The following is a 20302-nucleotide window of genomic DNA, read 5'->3' as shown; positions in this document are numbered from 1 at the left end:
TCTCTGCTGAAGAGAATAGGGAGACAAATACAGCAGTGAATAAAGCAGCAGGTGCAATAAATAGGTGTGGAATATAATATTTTTTTCTCTGCTATGATATGGAAAGATACTATGACTTTGGACTTCATTCCCTCATGAAGAAATATCTTTATAGTAATCTAAATTAAGAAGGAATTGTGATAAGATATGTGCTAGAGATTGTTTGACTCAACAAATATCTGGCATATTCTACTATATGTCAGATACTGAACAAAACTTTCTACTTTTAAGGATCTTACCTTTATGCCCCCTATGAGGCTTTTTCTGAAGGTTATTCAACACCATTGTTTTGGAAACAAGGAAGGGAGACAAAAATATGTAAAATAACTTCTAAAAACTCACTGAATTTATTTAAATAATATATGTAGAAGATGTTGGGATAATCCAAGTAATGGTATACTTTAAGAAAAACTAGTTTTTTTGGGGAAAGTTGGCCTATTTAGCAAAAATGTCTTCAATTAAATAAATGTTTTTACAATCAAACTAAAGTCCTCTTAGTTGTTAGTTTTTCTTACTTCTATATTCTACACAGCACTAAATCAGAAAAAATGAGGCAATGGTAGTGATTTTATAAAGGTTGAATGGAAAAGGGTGATACTTAATATTAGTAATAAAGGACTCTATGTATATGAGTCTTACAAACACCCTGAAAGTAGTATCATCACCTTATCCATTTTCACATGTATACCAGAACTTTAAACTTAAATAGCTTTGCCTAGCACACATTGCTTATAAATTCCAGAAGCTGAACTTGACCTTAGGATTATTTTACTCCCAAATGAGACAGATTTAAAGTACCCCCCTTAGATACCGGTTTTACACACATTGAAGCTTTTGGTACATTGTTATGTCTGTGGATATAAGTGGAGCCAGGAGGGCAGTGAGATTTTAGAGAAAGCTAGCTTGGATATGCAAGAGTGGAAAAGTGACTCAGAAGAATCAGTTGGAGAGGGAGAGGTTGGAAAGAGAAGAGCTAATCAATACTGGGATGTTCTTGAGTCTTTAATAAGGAACTAGTTTAAATATGGGAAGCAATTAAATGATCAGGAGACTGCAATCAATGGCCTGAGTCTCAAAATAGATTTGGCACCTGTGGTTTCTAAATAAAGTTTTATTGGAACATATTCATGTTTATTCACTTATACATTTTGCTATGGCTCCTTTTGTATTGCACTCTACAGTGACACTACAAATTAAGTACAACTAGCTGGTAGTAGTTGGTAGAAACTGAAGATATTTACTACCTGGGCCTTTACAGAAAAAGCATGACTCTTTGGTTATATGATAAGATTTTCCATTGAAATACAAAATACTAGTATTAATGTGATTATTGATAAGTTTTTGGGTGATTCTACTCTTATAACTTCTAATTTATTTAAATGTAGACTTCTAAAATAAATAGAAACATAGCTAAGAATACTGCAGAAGGTGATTCATGAAATAAAGCAAAATTTAAATTATTTAAAAATTTAATTTTTTAATGAATGTGAGATTTTATTAATAGTCCCATACAGATGGTTTGAAACAATAAGAGAAAAATAGTACATGGATTTTATGGAAAAAAAGTCAAACAACTTAAAAAATCTGCTATAAGCATAAAGCTTAAAATGGCCATATGGAAAAATTTTACAATATTTTTTCCCCTCATAAGTCACTCTGGTATATTTTATGTTGTAGAAAATTCTAGACTACAGTGATTTTTAGATGGATATGAAGTGGAAAATATTTTAGTTCAGATAGTGTTTTCATTTTCATGAGATATATGTATTCCATTTTGAAATGTTTGGTAGGTGAAAGAAATTGCATAAAGCAGCTTAGTTTAGAATAATTTTTATTTTAAAGGTATTGACTAGTGAGTCAGATTTTTTATATATTTATAAATAAATGATTAAAATAAATAACACTTGTTACTGTTGCATAGGCCTTAGAGAAAATAACTTAGAAATTTACTTGTTCTCAGATATTTTGACACTATCCTATTTTAAAGTTATTTTTAGAAAAACACTTATTTTAAAATTACCTACCAACTATTATGAATTCCAACCAAATATTAACTTTTTAAAATTATTAATATATACCAAAACACTAAAAAGTCATTGTGTTTATCTTTCTTCTCTGTCATCTGTGAATTTCATAATATTCTCTCAGCTCTTCATAATGACAAAAAGAATGTAGGCTTATTGGGGATCATGTTTCTTTTCCCACGCCTCATAGATATGACTTCAGTTTCACTAATCATGAAACTGGACATCTGTTTTCTACTACCTAATACACTTATGAGAAAATTGTTTTACATAGGAGTTGATTGATGTTTAATAAAAATGTTATTGTATACTGTATTTATTTAATAAATGACAAATTTTTATATTGTCAACATTCCAGGAAAAGAGATATGGATCCCCAATAATGGGACTATCAATCATGAATAAATAAGCAGGGGGATAACAATTAAAAGCATGTATGCACAGGCCAGGGTAGCCTATGGTAAGTCTGAAGAATAAAAGAAAGTTTGGAGTTAGCAGGTGGAAGTAGAGAAGAAATTTAAGGTGTTTTGAAAGAAAGCTTTTTGCCACTTGTGACTTTATGTGAGAACCGGTAAGCTCTGATTAGCAAGTGGCTACAATTACTAGGTCAAACCAGTCTTAAGTCATAACAGGCTGTTTGGATTGGGCTTGTTAAATAGTATGTCAAGGAAGTGTTCTTGTTAAGTAGTTACTGTTGTGATAATTATTATCAGGCAAACTGTGCCTGGTAGGCCTCCCTTCATGCCCTTCTCTGGCTCTATTTGTCAGGGTTTGACGTGGGTGACTACATTGTGAATCTGATAACTTTCACAATATTATGTTATAAATTTTTCTAGGTACATTTAAATTTAAGTATTTTATTATTTTCTCTCTGAACTTTTTCTTTTGTTTAGGAAAGTCTGTCAGAGTAATGATTTCTTCTTTCCCTTCTTTCTTTATTTTATGAGAAGGTTTCTATTACTTTGTGGATTATAATAACCAAAACAGAAATTCTCAGAAGATGGACAAGAAAAGAAGAAATAAAAGGATAAAAGATGGAATGACTTAGAATGTATATGTATATCCAACAATATAAAATGGGGAATTAGGGCTGGGATTGTGGCTCAGTGGTAGAGTGCTCACCTAGCATGTGTGAGGCCCTGTGTTCAATCCTCAGCACCACATAAAGATAAATAAATAAAGGTATTGTGTCCATCTACAACTAAAAATATTTAAAAGGGGGGAATTAGACAAAGAAAGAAAAGTAAATAAACACATACATATCTGTTCTATATGAATATATACATACATATAAATATACAAGAATTATCAAATGGAATATTGGGGCATACATATTTAAAATCATGACTATGTTATATATCACGATTTTCCTCTTTAAAAGACATAGTTATTATTTAAATCACAGTCCATGGGAAACTTTTATTGAAAGCATAAATGTCAATTGAGAAATTAAAATACTCTAACTTATTTTAACAGTATTTATTAGTTACCTTCTAGTAGGCAGAGTAGTAAAGGGTAGTGTAACATTTAAAGGTATCATATAAAGGTATACTCTTATCCACAATTTTGCTTTTAAGGGTTTCAGTGCCCCATGTTCAACAATAGTCTGAAAATATTAAATATGAAGTTTTGAAAATAAGCAGTTCATAATTTTTAAATTATACAGTATTCTAAGTAGTGCAATGAAATCTAGCACTATCCTTTCTGGGTTTTGAATCATCCCTTTGTATAGTATATCTATGCTAGATACACTATGTGCCTTAGTCACTTAGTAGACATCTTGATTAATCTATTAGATTGACCATCATAGTATTACAGTGCTTGTGTTTAAGAAAACCTTATACTGTAGCCTAACAGGATGTCACAATCCCTACATCATTCATCTCACTTCATCTTATTAGATAGGCCTTGTGTCCCACCATCAGAAGAGAAGGATGAATATAATACAATGGGGAGAAGGGAAACTATATTCACATATTTTTTATATAGTACATTGTTATAACCCTTATATTTTATTAATTATTGGTGATAACCCCTTACCTGATTTCTTTTTTTTCTTTTTTTATTAGTTGTTCAAAACATTACAAAGCTCTTGACATATCATATTTCGTACATTTGATTCAAGTGGGTTATGAACTCCCATTTTTACCCCATATACAGATTGCAGAATCACATCGGTTATACATCCACGTTTTTACATAGTGCCATATTAGTGTCTGTTGTGTTCTGCTGCCTTTCCTATCCTTTACTATCCCCCCTCNCTCCCCTCTTCTCTCTCTACCCCCTCTACTGTCATTCATTTCTCCCCCTTGTATTATTTTCCCCTTTCCCCTCACTTCCTCTTACATCCCTTACTTGATTTCTAAGTTAAACTTTATTACGTATATGTATGTTATAAAACACAATATACATACATACTATGTATGGTTTTATGCATTCACTTGGGCACCTTGGAATGTATCCTCCTTGGAGATATATATGTATATGAAGCAAAGTGGACTGGAAACATTATTGGGAATCTGTTTTTGAGAGAAAAGATACATTTTCAGATAAATATCTGACTTTATGGGTAGAATTTTTTAAAAATAACATAATAGCTTTGACAAGTACATTTTTAAAAAATTGTATTTCTTTTTTAGATATGCATGACAGTAGAGTATATTTCTGGCATATTATACATACATGGAATATAACTTACTCTAATTAGGATCTTATTCTTGTGACTGTAGATGATATGGAGTTACCCTGTTCGTGTATTCAAATACAAGGATAAGAAAGTTATGTCTGATTATTTCTACTATCCTTCCTATTCTCATTTTTGTTGTGGTGCTATTTACAATGAAATCTCAGCTCCCAGACACTTTGGGCATGTTTTTATATTAGATACACTATAGGTTTTGTGTCAGAAAAAAAATGATGATGGATTAGGTAAGAAAGTTTATCTTTCAGAGTTATTTCTCTTAAAATGTCTACATGGAGATTCTCAGGCCTTGTACTAAATCTTTGCTCATCTGGGGACCCAAAGTTCCTCTACCTTCTTGTTCTGTCATCCCCTAGGATGCTGCCTTCATCCCTGTGATCAAAGATAGCTTGCTATCACCATGTCTGAACCAGGGCCTTTTGAAGGAGGGAAGAACAAAGAGGAGAGCATACCCATTTCCTTTTAGTCATGGTGAACAGATTGCAGATATCCTACTGGCCAGTAGTTGGTCACATATTCTACTTAACTGCAAGGGAAGGGGGAAAAGATAGTTTATATCCTGAACAGCCAAGTAGTCTCTTTTCTACTGCTATATGAAAAATGGAGTAGGACAGATATTTGAGGACATTCTTTTTCATGTCCAGGTTTTTCTAGGTATCAAGATTAATACTTTTGGTTATAGAACCTTTTGTTTGATATATTTTGATAAAAATTGAAAAAATAAAACATATTCTTATATACAAAAATGAACACATTCAATACAAATTTTTCCTATTAAATATAGAATGGTAAACAGGCTATAGCATTTATGTGAGCCTTTAATAGTTAAGAGTGTCAGCTTTACTGACATTAAACATAAATGCAAATGACAAGATTGATAGAAGGTGTTGAGTTTGAATAGTGGACTTGGCACATGCCTTCCTTTAGAAAATATTGGCTAGTCTTATTCTTTGCTGAGTTTCCTCTGTCTCAGCAGAGTGTGTATATCATTACTTGGGCTGTATCCCATGCCTCTCTATTATCCCTTTTTACAATGTGATATCAGTGTCTGACTTACAAGCACAATTTTGAATGATGTATTTGATTTCTTACTCACTAACCTAATGTGGTCCAGATATTTCTCTTAGTATCTTCAAAACCATTGACTCTTAATTTGTAGCAATGTAGCATTGAATATGTGCATGTGTGTGTGTGTGTGTGTGTGTGTGTGTGTGTGTGTTATTAAGGTATTTTGTAATGGTAGGTTCATGAATTTTGAATTGAGTTTCTTCATTTAATAAAATTTAGCAGACCTACATTTGGAATCCAAACAACCTGGTTTTAAATCTCAAAACCACCAAGTACCTTTGTGACCTTTGTCAAGTCACTAATTTTTCTAATCCTGTTTCCTTATCCTATTATTGTCTGTCATCCTGACCTATTGCAGTGAAAAATGCCACAATGCACATCAAGGGGTTGGCAAATTGACTGACACTAAGTGCCCAGTAAATAATAGCAGCTGTTATTATTGCTACTATATGTGTAGTAGTAGTTGTTGTGATTGTTGTTTCAATACTGCCATAACAGCAGGCCATATTTTTTCCTAAATTCTCATTAGGGTTTAACTTTGAACTGAATTTCAGGCACAAGCAATATTAAAAATTACCTAGTTAATGGTATCATTAGATTGGATGTCATGTACAGTGTTGCATGATGGATTAATTCTTCATAAATCACCTCTGTATTCATTTACATACTCTGAATAATACCCTGGTTTACATATCCTATCTCAGAGGAAACACAGTAGAAGTGTGGCAAGAATATTTCCAGATACTAATCCTGGTTCCTCTGAACTGCACTTCTGTTATTTAGTAAAAGAACCACTTGGTTATCCCTCTGTAATCCTTTAGCTCTGAAATAATCTTTCACTGAGGGATAAAAAGATTATAGAATACACCAAAAAATTCACCATCCATGCATTGACTTAGATTCTATGTTTAAAAATAAGAAGTACAACACATTTAAATGAACTAAGAATGATAAAATTTTTAAATGTCCTTGAAGCATTTGTGCATTCAAGAACAAGAAAAATGTTTTATCCAGGTTAAATCGCATATCTCATTTTAAGGTTGAATTTGGGGAGGTAGCCAAAATAGATCAATTTCATCAGTGATATAAAACTGCTCAGTGATAGAGTGTGCCCTCTGGAAACATGCCAGCTATTTTTCTAGCGGTTTTGTGGTTTGTTGAATTGCTGGTTTCACTATGTATATGTAGCCATTTGATGACTTATCTCAGTTTGAATTGTCAAAATCATGGTTCCAAAAATACACACAGCTCATCCAACTGTTTCCTCATAAAAATCATTTGCCATTTCAATGAACATGGGCCCCAAATACAAGCATTGCAGAGCATTTCTTGGAATCTAGAATGTGCTCAGCATTTTATATTCATTATCACACGTAATCTTTCCAACCATCTTAAGGACATATATTTTTACATTCCTTGTTTTACAGATGGAGAAACTGAGCACAGTATTTGTAAATAACTTACCTAAAATCAGAAATATAATAAACTGGGTTTTACAGAATGGTTGTGAAGTAGTCAAAGCTATAGTTCTGTATTTTATTAGGAGGTAATAGAAGTTATTACTAGAGATTTCCATTACTAGAAATTGTCACTAGAAATGAGTTTCCTGATGTTTTCCTGGATACTGTAGGAGTCAATCAGTTAGTCAGTTGTCTCTCCTCATAGTTTTACCTTTTCCTTCTCTATTCTTCTACCTTTAATGCATGATCAATGTTTTTAAGGAATGTAGGCAACAATATCGAATTCTTTTTCACACAAAAGAACAGTAATAAAACCCCTGAAGTGTATGGATAGTTTTGAATAAATTTTAGTGATGTTTATTCTGAAAACAATGATAAGTTTTTTCACTCACTCATTTCTATACCTTTCTAATAATTATTTTATGCCCAGTGGAATAGAGAAACGTTATAAAGACAAAAAAATGAAATAGGATTGAAGCATAGGCAAAATCTCTTTCTAGCTGATGATACTGATATCTCCATTCAAGAAAAGACTGCTGTCTATCTTCTTTTTCATTTTTATTGGCTCATATAAGTTATACATAACATTAGCATTCATTTTGTCATAGTTATAAATGCATGGAATGTAATTTTTCTCTAATGTAGTCCCTAGTACTTCCCCTTAACCTCCCCCTTCTTCTTCCACTTGTACCCTTTCCTAAACTCTGCTGATCTTTCTGCTGTTTACTTACAGTTTTCTAAAATTAGTTTTTTAAGATATACGTAATGGTGAGATTCACTGTAGTATATTTATATAGGTAATATAGGAAAGTTAGGTCAGACTCATTCTACTCTTTTTCCCTTATCTCATCCCTCTTCCTTTCCCCTCCTCCTTAATTCCCTTCTTCTACTTCACTGGTCTTTATTTTGATGAAATTCCCTGCCCCTGTTTATGTTCTCTTTTGTTCCTCCTCATTTTAGACTACCTTCCACATATAAGAGAAAACATTAAACCTTTCACATTCTGGATCTTATTTCACTTAGTATTACAGTCTCCAGTTCCATCCATTTTCAGGCAAATAACATAATTGTCACCTTCTTTATGGCTGAGTAATACTCCATTGTGTAAATATACCACATTTGATTTATCCATTCATCTATTGAAGGGTACCTATGTTGGTTCCATAGCTTACCTATTATGAATTGAGCTTTTTTAAGCATTGAAGTGGCTGTTTTGTTGTAGTATGATTTTTTAAAAATTCTTTGGGATATATACCAAGAAGTGGGTTAACTGGTTCAAATACTGGTTCTATTCCAAGTTTTTAGAGGAATCTTGACAGTGCTTTCCAGAGTGGTTGCCCCAATTTGCAGTTCTACCAGCAAGGTATGAGTGTACCTTTTCTTCCACATGCTCACCAACATTTATTGTTACTTGTAGTCCTGATTATTGCCATTTTGCCTGGAGTGAGATGAAATCTAACTGTAGTTTTTATTTGCATTTCTCTAATTGCTAGTGATGTTGAACATTTTTTTCATGCATTTGTTGGCCATTTGTATATTTCTTCTTTTGAGAAATATCTGTATGTAGAAGATTGAAACTGAATCCCTATTTCCCAACTTGCACAAAATTAAATTCAAAGTGGATTAAGAACTAGAAATTAGACCAGAAACTGAGCAACTGCTAGGAGAAAATGTAGACCCAACACTTCAACATGTTGCACAGGAACCAACTTTCTTAATAAGATCCGGAAAGCACAAGAAGTAAGACCAAAAATCAATAAATGAAATGCTATTGAATTCAAATCTTCTGCACAGTGAAGTAAACAAGAGTATGAAGCAAGAGCTTACAGAATAGGACAGGACCTTTGCTACCTGCTTCTGAGATAGGGCTTCAATATCCAGAATATATAAAGAACTCAAAAACTTAACACCAAAAAAAAACCAAATAACTCAATTTATAAATGAGTGTCTTTCTTGTACTCATATCTTTCACAAAAAAATAGTTTCAAGTTTCCTAGAAAATGTGCTATGGCATGTATAAACTGGCCACACACATATGTTCTATATGAAATTCTATGATGATAAAAACATATTTAATAATGTTGAAACTTAAAGCATAACCCTCTCTATTGTCTCTTTAACTGTAAATAGTTTGTGAAAGATGTTTTAAATTAAGTGTCTTTTATTCCAAGGGTTCTACTGAAAATGAACAAATGTGGAATTCAAGCAAGTTTACTCTTTCATTAACTCACCTCATCTGAAATCCTAGAATCATTTCCAATTTTGTTTCATGAACTGCAGAAAAAAAATAATTTTGACCCAGAAGAAATGTGCATGTGTAAACACAAACACACAAACACATACACACAGATATACATACATACAGTATGCAAAACTGAAACAAGAATTTTGAAAATAATAATAATCCTTAGTATAAGTGAGAGACTCTTATTTTAAATTTTAATTTTAAAATATTCCTTGTCACAACCTACAAATTTTATTTCATAAATCACTGATAGATAATAAATTTGAATATAAAAAACAATGGTTTATATAAAGAAAGAATTGTTCAGAGCCGAAATGACAAGTTTGATCATAATTTTGTATATAGTGAAATGTATGTATATATAGTTGATGTTATGGATGTAGATAATTAAGTTATTCATATTTTTACTCAGTTCATCCATGCTTTTTTTTTTGAGAGAGAGAGAGAGTTTTTTAATATTTATTTTTTAGTTTTCGGTGGACACAACGTCTTTATTTTTTATGTGGTGCTGAGGATCAAACCCAGCACCCTGCGCATGCCAGGCGAGCACGCTACTACTTGAGTGGTCATCCATGACCAGTCCTGGTCATCCATGTTTTAATGTAAATTTAAGAAGGTTATCTGTGAAAAAGTTTTGTTTTATGAACACCTTCAGACAAATCATTTAGATGTCTTTTAAAGGACTTGCGTTTAAAGAATATGGCTTTTAAATTTTTCTCCAAAATGTATGCCTATATTAACTATCAGTAAATGTTAAAGTATTTAATTTTTAATTAAATTTGCACAATGGTATAGTGTTGTATAAATTGAATTATATGCTTTTTACAATTTATTATTTAGAGAAGATATTTGAATGCAAGATTTCTAATGATTTTAAAGAACTCTAAAAAAGACACTAAATTTAGGTTCAAATCTGTAACAGCTTATTTAAATCATTGAAGCTTATACGTTTTTGGAGTCATTTTTCTACAATAATTGTCTGGTTCCAGAAATCTGGGCAGTGACTTAAACAGATAACCTTGGGGCAGGATATGTTTCAAAATAGTTCTTATGTAAATAGGAATCTAATAATAATTACAACTATAACAAAATGTATTGTGTTATTATACAAAGTCAGGCATTCTACCAAGTACTTTATATACTCTTCTTTAAATCTTAGCATGATCTTATTAGGGAAGAAAGTATTACTGTTCCCATTTTATATATCAGAGTTATAGAAGGGCTAAGTAGCTACCCAATATGATAAGACATTAGATCAGAGTCAAGATACAAACACCCACTGTTTACCTCTAAAGCCCCTGAGGTTAACAACCACATTCTACTACTGCCATAATAAATATCCACTTCCTCTCACTTGTAACCTAGAGAAGGCAAAAGTTCAGAATTGGATTGAAGTGTTTTTAATTTAGATACAAGACTGGTTTCATAATTTGTAGGTCCCAGTTAAAAATGAAATGCTTGGAGGCTGGGGATATGGCTTAGTGGTAGGCACTTGCCTAACATGCTCAAAGTCCTGGGTTCAATTCCCAGCACTGCCGGCCCCCCCAAATGAAATGCACAACTCCTTATTCAAAGAGTAGGAAAAGAGTATATTAAAATTACTAAAATATAAAGCTGTTTATTCCATGCTCCCTCTCACTTTTCATGGTGTTTATTTGCTATTTAACATTATAGTGAATAAAGACAGTCAAAAATTTAAAGTGTTAAGCTGGATTTTACTGTTCATTGTTATATCGTGCAATTTCAGTTGTGAATGCCATTTTAAGAGGGTTTAACTCATACAAAAATAACCAGATTGTATAATTTGCATCTCATTGCTAGAAAATGTATATGTATTCATTCTTACCAGAATGTAGAAACACACAAATTAGTTGTTTTTATTTTACTTTTTGAAATGCTTATATTCTAGCAATACTTCCTCTTTTCAGCTTACTGAGTAAGCAACGACTGAAATGCAAAAGGAACTTTGGGTCCTTTAACTTTTTCTTTCTGTGTGATCAGTTTCAGTTAAGTTGCTCAAGCAGGCAGGTAGCACATAGAGGAAAGGACATTATAGGGGTTCTTGGTCTTTTGTGTTTTATTAGAATTGCCTTCTTTCTGCATTTCAAATAAGGTCTGATTCAAATGGGAAGCATGATCTACCAGGGACTGGGGCTCTGAGTGCCCTCCTTTACTCGGTTATAGACATAAAAGTCTCATCTTCTTTTCTCTTTGAGTCTTGTTAAACTTAAATACTGTGAGTTCACCAGACTTCTGTACTCAAGGGGCATTGAAAACACTATATGTACAAGGAGGAGACACACATATTGCATGTATCTCCTCTTCTCAAATCCATGCTTCCTCATCCCATTGGACTTCTCTTTAAAAACCCAAGTACTAAGACAAAATTATTAAAAAGTTAAAAATAGCAACAACAGATAAAATAAACTTAGGTTCCTTTTTTTGTAGTTGTAGATGGATAGCATGCCTTTATTTTATTTGTTTTATTTTTGTGTGGTGCTAAGGATCAAACGCAGTGCCTCACACATGCTAGGCAAGTAGTCTACCACTGATCTACAGCCCCAGCCCAAACTTGGGTTTCTTTTGAATTCAGGGTCCTGCGGTAAGTACACAGGTTCACAATTGTGATTCCACCTAGATTTCACCTAGACACATCTTTTTAGGCTACCATTTTAACTTTTCTCCTTAATGCTTACTTTGATATTGACTATTAATATTTCAAGATAAAAAAAGGATACACTATGGAATGTGTAATACATTACCGATCCCTTTGGGATCCCATGTGAATAATTCTCTATTTGAGATACTAAAGGTAGGTGATTTTGACTTACCAGAATGGCCTATTTTGGACAGTTCTCTATAAACAGGAAAGGAGTACATTGTTTGATGAAAAGATAACTCTAACAATTGCCACTATGCTTTGTCATCTTAAAGGATTTAACAGTTGGGGGAAATTTACAATTATATTGGTTTTAAAACTGGAGAATTTATCATAAGAGCACAATTAGGTTGTTGCTGGCAGCTCAGTTGACTAAGGCCCACGATTGAGGTGGTCTAGAAATATAAGACAGTCATACCAGGGGGAAAACCATCAAAAGTTGAATTTCCAGGGCTGGGGTTGTGGCTCAGTGGTAGAACACTATCCTAGCACATGTGATGCACTGGGTTTGATCTTCAGAACCACATAAAAATAAGTAAATAAAATAATGTATATATTAAAAAAAAAGTTGGGTTTCCTCTAGGCAAGAACATAAAATTTCCAAATAGCTCCTGGAAATTTTATGTTGCCTTTTGTTTCATTTTCTTTTTTTTTTATTGGTTGTTCAAAACATTACAAAACTCTTGACATACCATATTTTGTTTCATTTTCAAAATCTTCTTGTTAGGATCCTGTGCTGGCTTGCAGTAATTGGGGTGCACACAAGACTCCTTTCCAAACACTTTTTCAATATTCTTTTGACTCTGTTTAACTCCATGAACTGTTTGCCTATGTTCTTTACTTCATCATGAAACTCTTAAATACAGTCATGATTTCTGATGCCCAGAAACCCGTCATCAGTGCATTTGACTCAAAGAAAAACTTATGTAGACTTTTCTATTTATTCAAATATTTTCCCTTAATAATTGTCCTAAGGTTAAAACAGCATGTAAGTCATCCCAACAGATATCTTCTGATGCTTCATGGAATTGTTCTCATAGTAGCTGAATATCAGCCAATGCATGCCAGGTTTAGAGGCGAATGCTGAATTGTGTAAATGACCCTGTCTCTATTGCTTGGCTTTGGGTGGGGAGTTTTGGCCATTCAGAAGTCCACCCACTCCAGAAGAACCCTTTCTAATAAAATTTCTCCAGTCAATATCCTTTCTTCACCTTAAGCACCTTTGAGCTAGATAGTAGGTTAGGGGTTGTAAGATCAGTTTTATGATAACCTTTTAGCAATTCCTTCATAAGAGCTTATTAGAGTATGGGCACTTTGTACTGTTTATACTTAGCTTTAGGATTCTAGTGGAAATTTCAAGAAACATATTTGTAACAGTTTACTTATATCTATTTAATATCTAAGTAATTATATTGGGAAGCACCTATTTCATAGCAAGAGTAAGAAATTGTCTTGCTAGTTAAGTTATTTGTCTCCTGGAAATAAATGCTAAAGTTTATAAATATTTTTATCCTGTTAGAAGTTTTAGACAAGTCTTCAACATATTTTTTAAAAATTTATCTTCATTTCCTCTACACACACAGTTATTTTCTTATTGATACTTTTACTGTTCTGTGAAGTTTTGGAAATATTTTCTTATACAAGGTCATCGTGGAAGAAATGTTTCCTTTAAAGGAATTCCAAATACATGTAAATATAATTCCAGTAATGTATGTGTAAAATATTTTAAATATGAACTGGAAAATATAACCTACGGATGAAATTGCATAGCATTTTAAAGGCAACCTATAAAGATCATATACTAATTCACTCTTTATAGTAATCCAGAAGAGCATTAATAAAATGTTAATTTAGTGTGGATGCCAGCTGTCATTTGTGAATCTGTGTATTTGTGAGGATGTTAAAATGCAGGCTTGGTATTGTATGTGTCTGCTGTTCATGTCTCTTAATGCAAGTGGACATTTCTAGCATTTAAATATTTCATTCGATTTATCATTTAATGTACTGGAACAGTCTGCAAAGACACTAATTGTATAACACCCAATTTATTTTATTGTTCAGCATTTGGAAGCTTCTGAAGAGAAGTCATTTGGCAGTTCATTGATGGAGACTGAAGTAAACCTGGACAGTTACCAAACAGCTTTAGAAGAAGTACTCTCATGGCTTCTTTCTGCTGAAGACACGTTGCAAGCACAAGGAGAGATTTCGAATGATGTAGAAGAAGTAAAAGAACAATTTCATACTCATGAGGTAAAACAAAAAGCATTGATTTATGAAATCAAGCACATGACTTATAATGGCAAGTCCCCCTTTCTTTTTCCTCAATTACTCTATAAAAGAGCATTGTAATTTGTAAATATAGTTTCATTTTGAGATGGAAACAAATAATGTTTATGTGCTTAGGATTTCATCAGCCAGTACTTGAAGTTCTCTTTTGGAGAACAACTCTCCAAGGGGTTAAGATCTGGTTTGCCAATGACTCCTGTAAGAATTTAAAATCCCAGCCCCCTTATGCCAAGGCAATAACAAGGGATAATTCTTAGGTATGTTCAAATATAGGTATGTTCCAACAGTTATCATCAAAAATCATAATTCTGAAGTATACCTCAGAATACCTGAGTGATAGTGGGTTGTACTACCTTCAGAGGGAGACTTCAGGAAACTTCTCTTCTGAAGGAAAAGCCCAAGATAATATGCTTGCTTGGCTTCCTCTCCTTCCTACATTCTTTGTTGCTTCTTCAGTACTCCTGCACATCCTTCTGGGAGCTCTTTCTTAATAAATCACTTGCACTAAAATCTCTCTCTCAGGGCTTGCTTCTATAGAAAGTGTCCTAAGATAGTAACTTTAATTCCTATTAAAATGTTTACAGGGCTGGGATTGTGACTCAGTGGTAGAGCACTTGCCTAGCAAGTGCAAGGCCCTGGGTTCAATCCTCAGTACCACACAAAAATAAAGAAATAAAATATTGTGTACAACTACAACTAAAAAAATAAATATTTAAAAAATGGTTTACAGGGCTGGGGTTGTGGCTTGGTGGGTAGAGTGCTTGCTTAGCATGTGTGAGTTACTGGGTTCAATTCTCAGCATTGCATATAAATAAAACAAAGTCCATTGACAACTAAAAAAAAAAATGGTTTACAGTTTCATTTGAGATTGAAATGCTGCAGGGTGCCATGGCACACATCTGTAATCCCAGTGGCTTGGGAGGCTGAGGCAGGAGGATCGCCAGTTCAAAGCCAACCTCAGCAAAAGTGGGGCACTAAGCAACTCAGTGAGACTTTGTCTCTAAATAAAATATAAAATAGGGCTGGGGATGTGGCTTAGTGGTTGAGTGCCCCTCAGTTTAATCCCTGGTACCCCCTCCCCCCAAAAAAAAACCCAAAATTGAAATACTTTTAATGGGAACATACATTTAATGAACTACAGGTTTAAAACTCAAAAAATAAATCAAATTCAATTGCATAAAGCATTTATTATAATTGTTAACTTTTTTTTTGTCAGGGATATATGATGGATTTGACATCCCATCAGGGACGAGTTGGTAGTGTTCTACAGTTGGGAAGTCAGCTGATTGGAGCAGGAAAATTATCAGAAGATGAAGAAACTGAAGTACAAGAACAAATGAATCTCCTAAATTCAAGATGGGAATGCCTCAGGGTAGCTAGCATGGAAAAACAAAGCAAGTAAGTCTTCATTTATATTTAACTAACAAAAATAGCAAATTTATCCAGATAAGATAGCACATGTCTGTTATCCCAGCTACCTGGAAGATTGAGGCAGGAAGATCATGAGTTCAAGGCCAGCCGCAACTTGGTGAGACCCCCCCATCTCAAAATAAAAAGAGCAGGCTGGAGTTGTGGCTCAGTGGTAGAGCACTTGCCAAGCAGGTGTGAGGCACTGGGTTTGATTCTCAGCACTGCATATAAATGAATAAAATAAAGGTTTATCAATATACTGTGAAAAAATTAAATAAAAAGAGCAAGGTTTAGAATCTTACTATTATTTTGATGCAGCTTGGTGGCTTAGGCTGGATTCTCAGTTTGTTCTTAAGGCTTGTGGCTTTTCTTCATGAGACATTATAGTTGGATTGTCATGTCAGTAACTATGGGTTTTCAGTTTTGCAACAGAAGTGGAGATATCACATAGGTAGACTGTTATCTATAGAACTATGCTTTAAGAATATCCAACATTTTGTCATAATGAATGTAGAAGGCACAGAAGCATACACAGGAATCCACGTACATAAAATCACCTATTAGCTACAGTTGACAGGAAACTTCTCTTCTCAAGGAAAAGCCCATGAAGATATTAAAGAGTTACTCATCTGTTTATGGAAATCCTCTTGAAATAAAAAAAAAAAGTTTCTCAACTGCATTTAGAAATCCTTATTCAAATACAGTATGACTATGAATTATTTTGAGATTTTATATTGACTTAATAAAAAGTTTTTGAGACCTTTCTGAAAATAGCATATTTCTTGTAAAGGTAAAAAGCAGATTTCATCATTCTGGATGTGTTGCTTTGATTTATATTGTTAGGTGTTTGTATTCATGTAGAGCCTATCGAGACAAGATAGATTTATTTTTAAATGAAAAGAAATGAAGTGCCAACTGTGGATTTGAATACATTAAGCTAACAAAATTGTCCAAGTGCCTTAAGTTTACTTAGCTATTATTTATAAAGATTAAAAGCTTTAAAATAGGACTAAAGAAACTCATTAGATATGCTGGGAGGATTGCTATTCCAGTACTAAATTATAGTATGACAAAAGGGAGGGGAAAAACACATTTTTAAGCTCATGTCTTCTTGAAAGAATAGTAAGGCCTATTTAAGAAAGAATTTTCAAAACTATATCAATATTCCAAGCTAAGAGATATTAGTCTATGCATATTGACATGTTTTCCCTGCTGAAATGATTGCAACTAACCTTGGAGGTGAGAATTATAATAGTTATAAGTATTGAGTTTGCCTCCCCCTAATACCCACAGGTCAATTTATTTACTTCACTCATTTATCATCATAAATCATAAGATACAGAACCACCTACTTGTGGTCATATGCCAACTGTCTACAAGCTATAACTTCTTTTTGCAATGATCTATGTGACTTAACTAGAGTAACCTCAGGGGTAAAAAAAGTTAAAAATTCAATCTCCTCTTTTACTGACCTTCCCATACTGATACTTCAGTGTTCTCTTTTGAGAACTTCATTTTTCAGTATTCTTCAGGAAACTACATACATTTCCCCATTATTCCTGTGCTCCCTTTTTTCATTAGGACTAACAACATGGTATTAATTATTCATACTAATCAATTAATTAATTGCAGTGTGAGAATGAGTTGCGAGAAAGATAATTCCAACTGGAATTGAAATTCCACGTCTTCTATTATTATAACATTTAAAAAATTTTATTTCAAAAAATCCCCTTGTTAAAGGGACATCTATCATTAGATGATACCCAATGTTCATACATACAAAATGTGTATGTGATTTTCTCACCCACATCACAATGGATGATAAAAATCCTAAAGTGGCAATAGTACTACTTAAATAAGTTCAGCATAGAAATACCTTTGATCACAGGAAAAATTGGGGTACATTTTTGTGTTAAGATTTTTAGAACGATCATCAGGAATGCAAGAACAACCTTTTAGTCATCATAGCTTTCATGAAAACAACTTAAGAGTATTAAAATTGAGACACTAATAAGGAACCCCTTGTAAAACATAGTATTTTCTAGATAATTACTTTGAATACACATACACAAAATTTTATTTAAACAAAGCAAATTGAGAAATACGAATGTTTGTGGATAACTGAGAATTTGATGCCACTTGTGCTAACTTTGTGCATGTTCATGCATAAAACCTATTAAATTCTATTAAATGAGATAAGGCATCATGCAAATTTTGCTGGGCCTTATTTTTGACAGTATTGTGGGAGGAAACAAAAATCTGATTAGGAACAAAGGACATTGTCATTCAAAAATATTAATTCTAGATTTTATTTAATGCTTTAAATTAATATCAGCAAGTTTTTTCTATCATAATCATTATACTTATGACTAACTTCAGTTTGGAGCATTACATATTATTATCAAACATATTATTGATTTAGACAAGTAAATTGGTAGTAACCAAAAATGCATTAGTTTATACTTCTTATCTCTCTCTTCCAAAGAAAGGATGTGGATAGACAAGTCAGAAGCCATTATCCCTGCCTAAGACTAGGTTTAGGGATGAGAGGAATGATAATTATGTTTTCTCTAAGCATATTAGGTATAACTGAAAACATGCAAGAGTCCTTAAATTGATATAACAAAAGTAAAAAAGAAAATTTGAAATAAAGATAAGCTTGCAATTAAAATTTAAAAACATTTATATTCAGCATTTGTTAACTTTATCTACCAATATATTTACTAACAACAAATTGTTTGATATATATTCATTGTGATATATATGTAATATATATGTATATTAATGTACATATATATTAATGTACATATAATGTATATATATGTATATTAATAACATTATTGGAAGACATTGAGTTATGATACAACTCAAGGCACTGAGAACACAATAGTAATCATAAGAGATAAAGTCCCAGATCTCATGGAGCTTATATTCTGGAGTCACTGACAGCCAATAATAAAAAGACCACAAACAAGAAAAATAGCAAATAGGAATATAGATTTTAAAGAGACTGAAAGGTAGTATGTTAGAGTGGTTGAGGGGCTACTTTTCAACTTTGTGATCCAGGAAGGACTTTCAATGTTAGTATCATTTAGCTTGAGATTTGAATGATTGGAAGAAATCAGCATTTGCAGATAAGGATGAAGAGTATTTCAGGCAGTAGGAATAACCATCCAAAGGCCATAAAAGAGGGATAGGTCAGCTTGGTGGAGGGATCAAAAGGCCTATGGGACTGAAGAGTTGCAGGAGGGAAGCTTAGAGAGATAAGGCATGATATATGATTGAAATACAAGTAGGTACCTGATAATATATGGCAGCCTCACTAAAGGTAAAAGATAAGGGCATTGAGTTCTAGACTGAGTTGAAGGAAAAAGCCATAGAAGGCTTTAAGTAGGAGACCTGTCAAGAAGACATATTAGGGGCTAGGGCTGGGGCTCAGCCGTGGAGTGTTCTTCTCGCATGTGTGAGGCCCTGGGTTTGATCCTCAGCACCACATAAAAAAATAAAAAGGTATTGTGTCCACCTAAAACTAAAAAAAAAAAAATTAAAAAAGAAGGCATATTAGCTAAGCCATGGAATAAAGGGAGGACAGTTATTAGTGCATTGCAATATGCCAGATTTTAGTGTTTTAAACAAGGTAGTAGTTGTGTTTAGCCTTTTCTTTGTATTTATTTTTAGTTCATTTTTTTTCCCTTTTTAACAGTTAAAATGATTTTTGCTTTGGAAATAGTAATCCTTGCTTTGTTCTTACAGGCACTACTTTTATACATTTAGGAACTGCTATTTGTCTTATAAACAATAATTATTCAAAATAATAAGATTTTTAGAAATGAGTAATAACATTCTCTTATTTTCACTGTGTCTAAAATCTTCACCAGTTTATTTAAAGGAGAAGCTCTCACTTTCTCAAACATTTTTTAAATGTGAACTGGGGCAATATACTTCTCCTCTGTGATTCTTGGTTTCAACTGATTCATACAACAATGACAGGTCTGTGAGACTAATACACCAATAAAAGATGCTGGTTGAGATATAGTTTGAAAAAGTAGTTTGTGAATGCAAAATTATTATAAAATGTAAAGAAAGATCATACTTAAAAATAACATGTTTTTTCATAGGTTAAGTACTTTAACCATATCATATCAATTTGCATTCTCTCTCTCTCTCTCTATATATATATATATATATATATATATATTCCATATATATAATCCAACTCAAATTACCTCATTCATTTTTTTTCAAAGAGTATATTTGAGAATTTTTCTGCATGATAAGAATGATGAAAATTGCATTTGAAATTATTTTTTCACAATGAAGACATTTAAATATGCACACAAAGAATTCAGTTAAAACATAAAAATATTAATGGTTTTCCTTCCTTTCTTCCACTTTTTTTTTTTTTTTTTA

At 32.7% G+C, this 20302-nt stretch overlaps 1 protein-coding gene across 1 annotated transcript in view; it reads left to right on the top strand.

Annotated features, from left to right (window-relative positions):
• The window catches only part of Dmd (dystrophin), a 1737386-nt gene that overhangs the window by 155629 nt on the left and 1561455 nt on the right, over positions 1-20302 (top strand). The window contains exons 6-7 of the mRNA XM_048796385.1: positions 14258-14446; positions 15699-15880. Of these exons, the coding sequence (XP_048652342.1) occupies positions 14258-14446; positions 15699-15880 (371 nt within the window). The remainder of the gene's footprint in view (positions 1-14257; positions 14447-15698; positions 15881-20302) is intronic.

The sequence above is a fragment of the Marmota marmota genome, unplaced genomic scaffold (assembly GCF_001458135.2).
Source record: "Marmota marmota marmota unplaced genomic scaffold, marMar, whole genome shotgun sequence".
In the NCBI taxonomy this organism is placed as follows: Eukaryota; Metazoa; Chordata; class Mammalia; order Rodentia; family Sciuridae; genus Marmota; species Marmota marmota.
The sequence above is the reverse complement of the archived record's forward strand: the minus strand, read 5'-3'. Positions and strand labels throughout refer to the sequence as shown.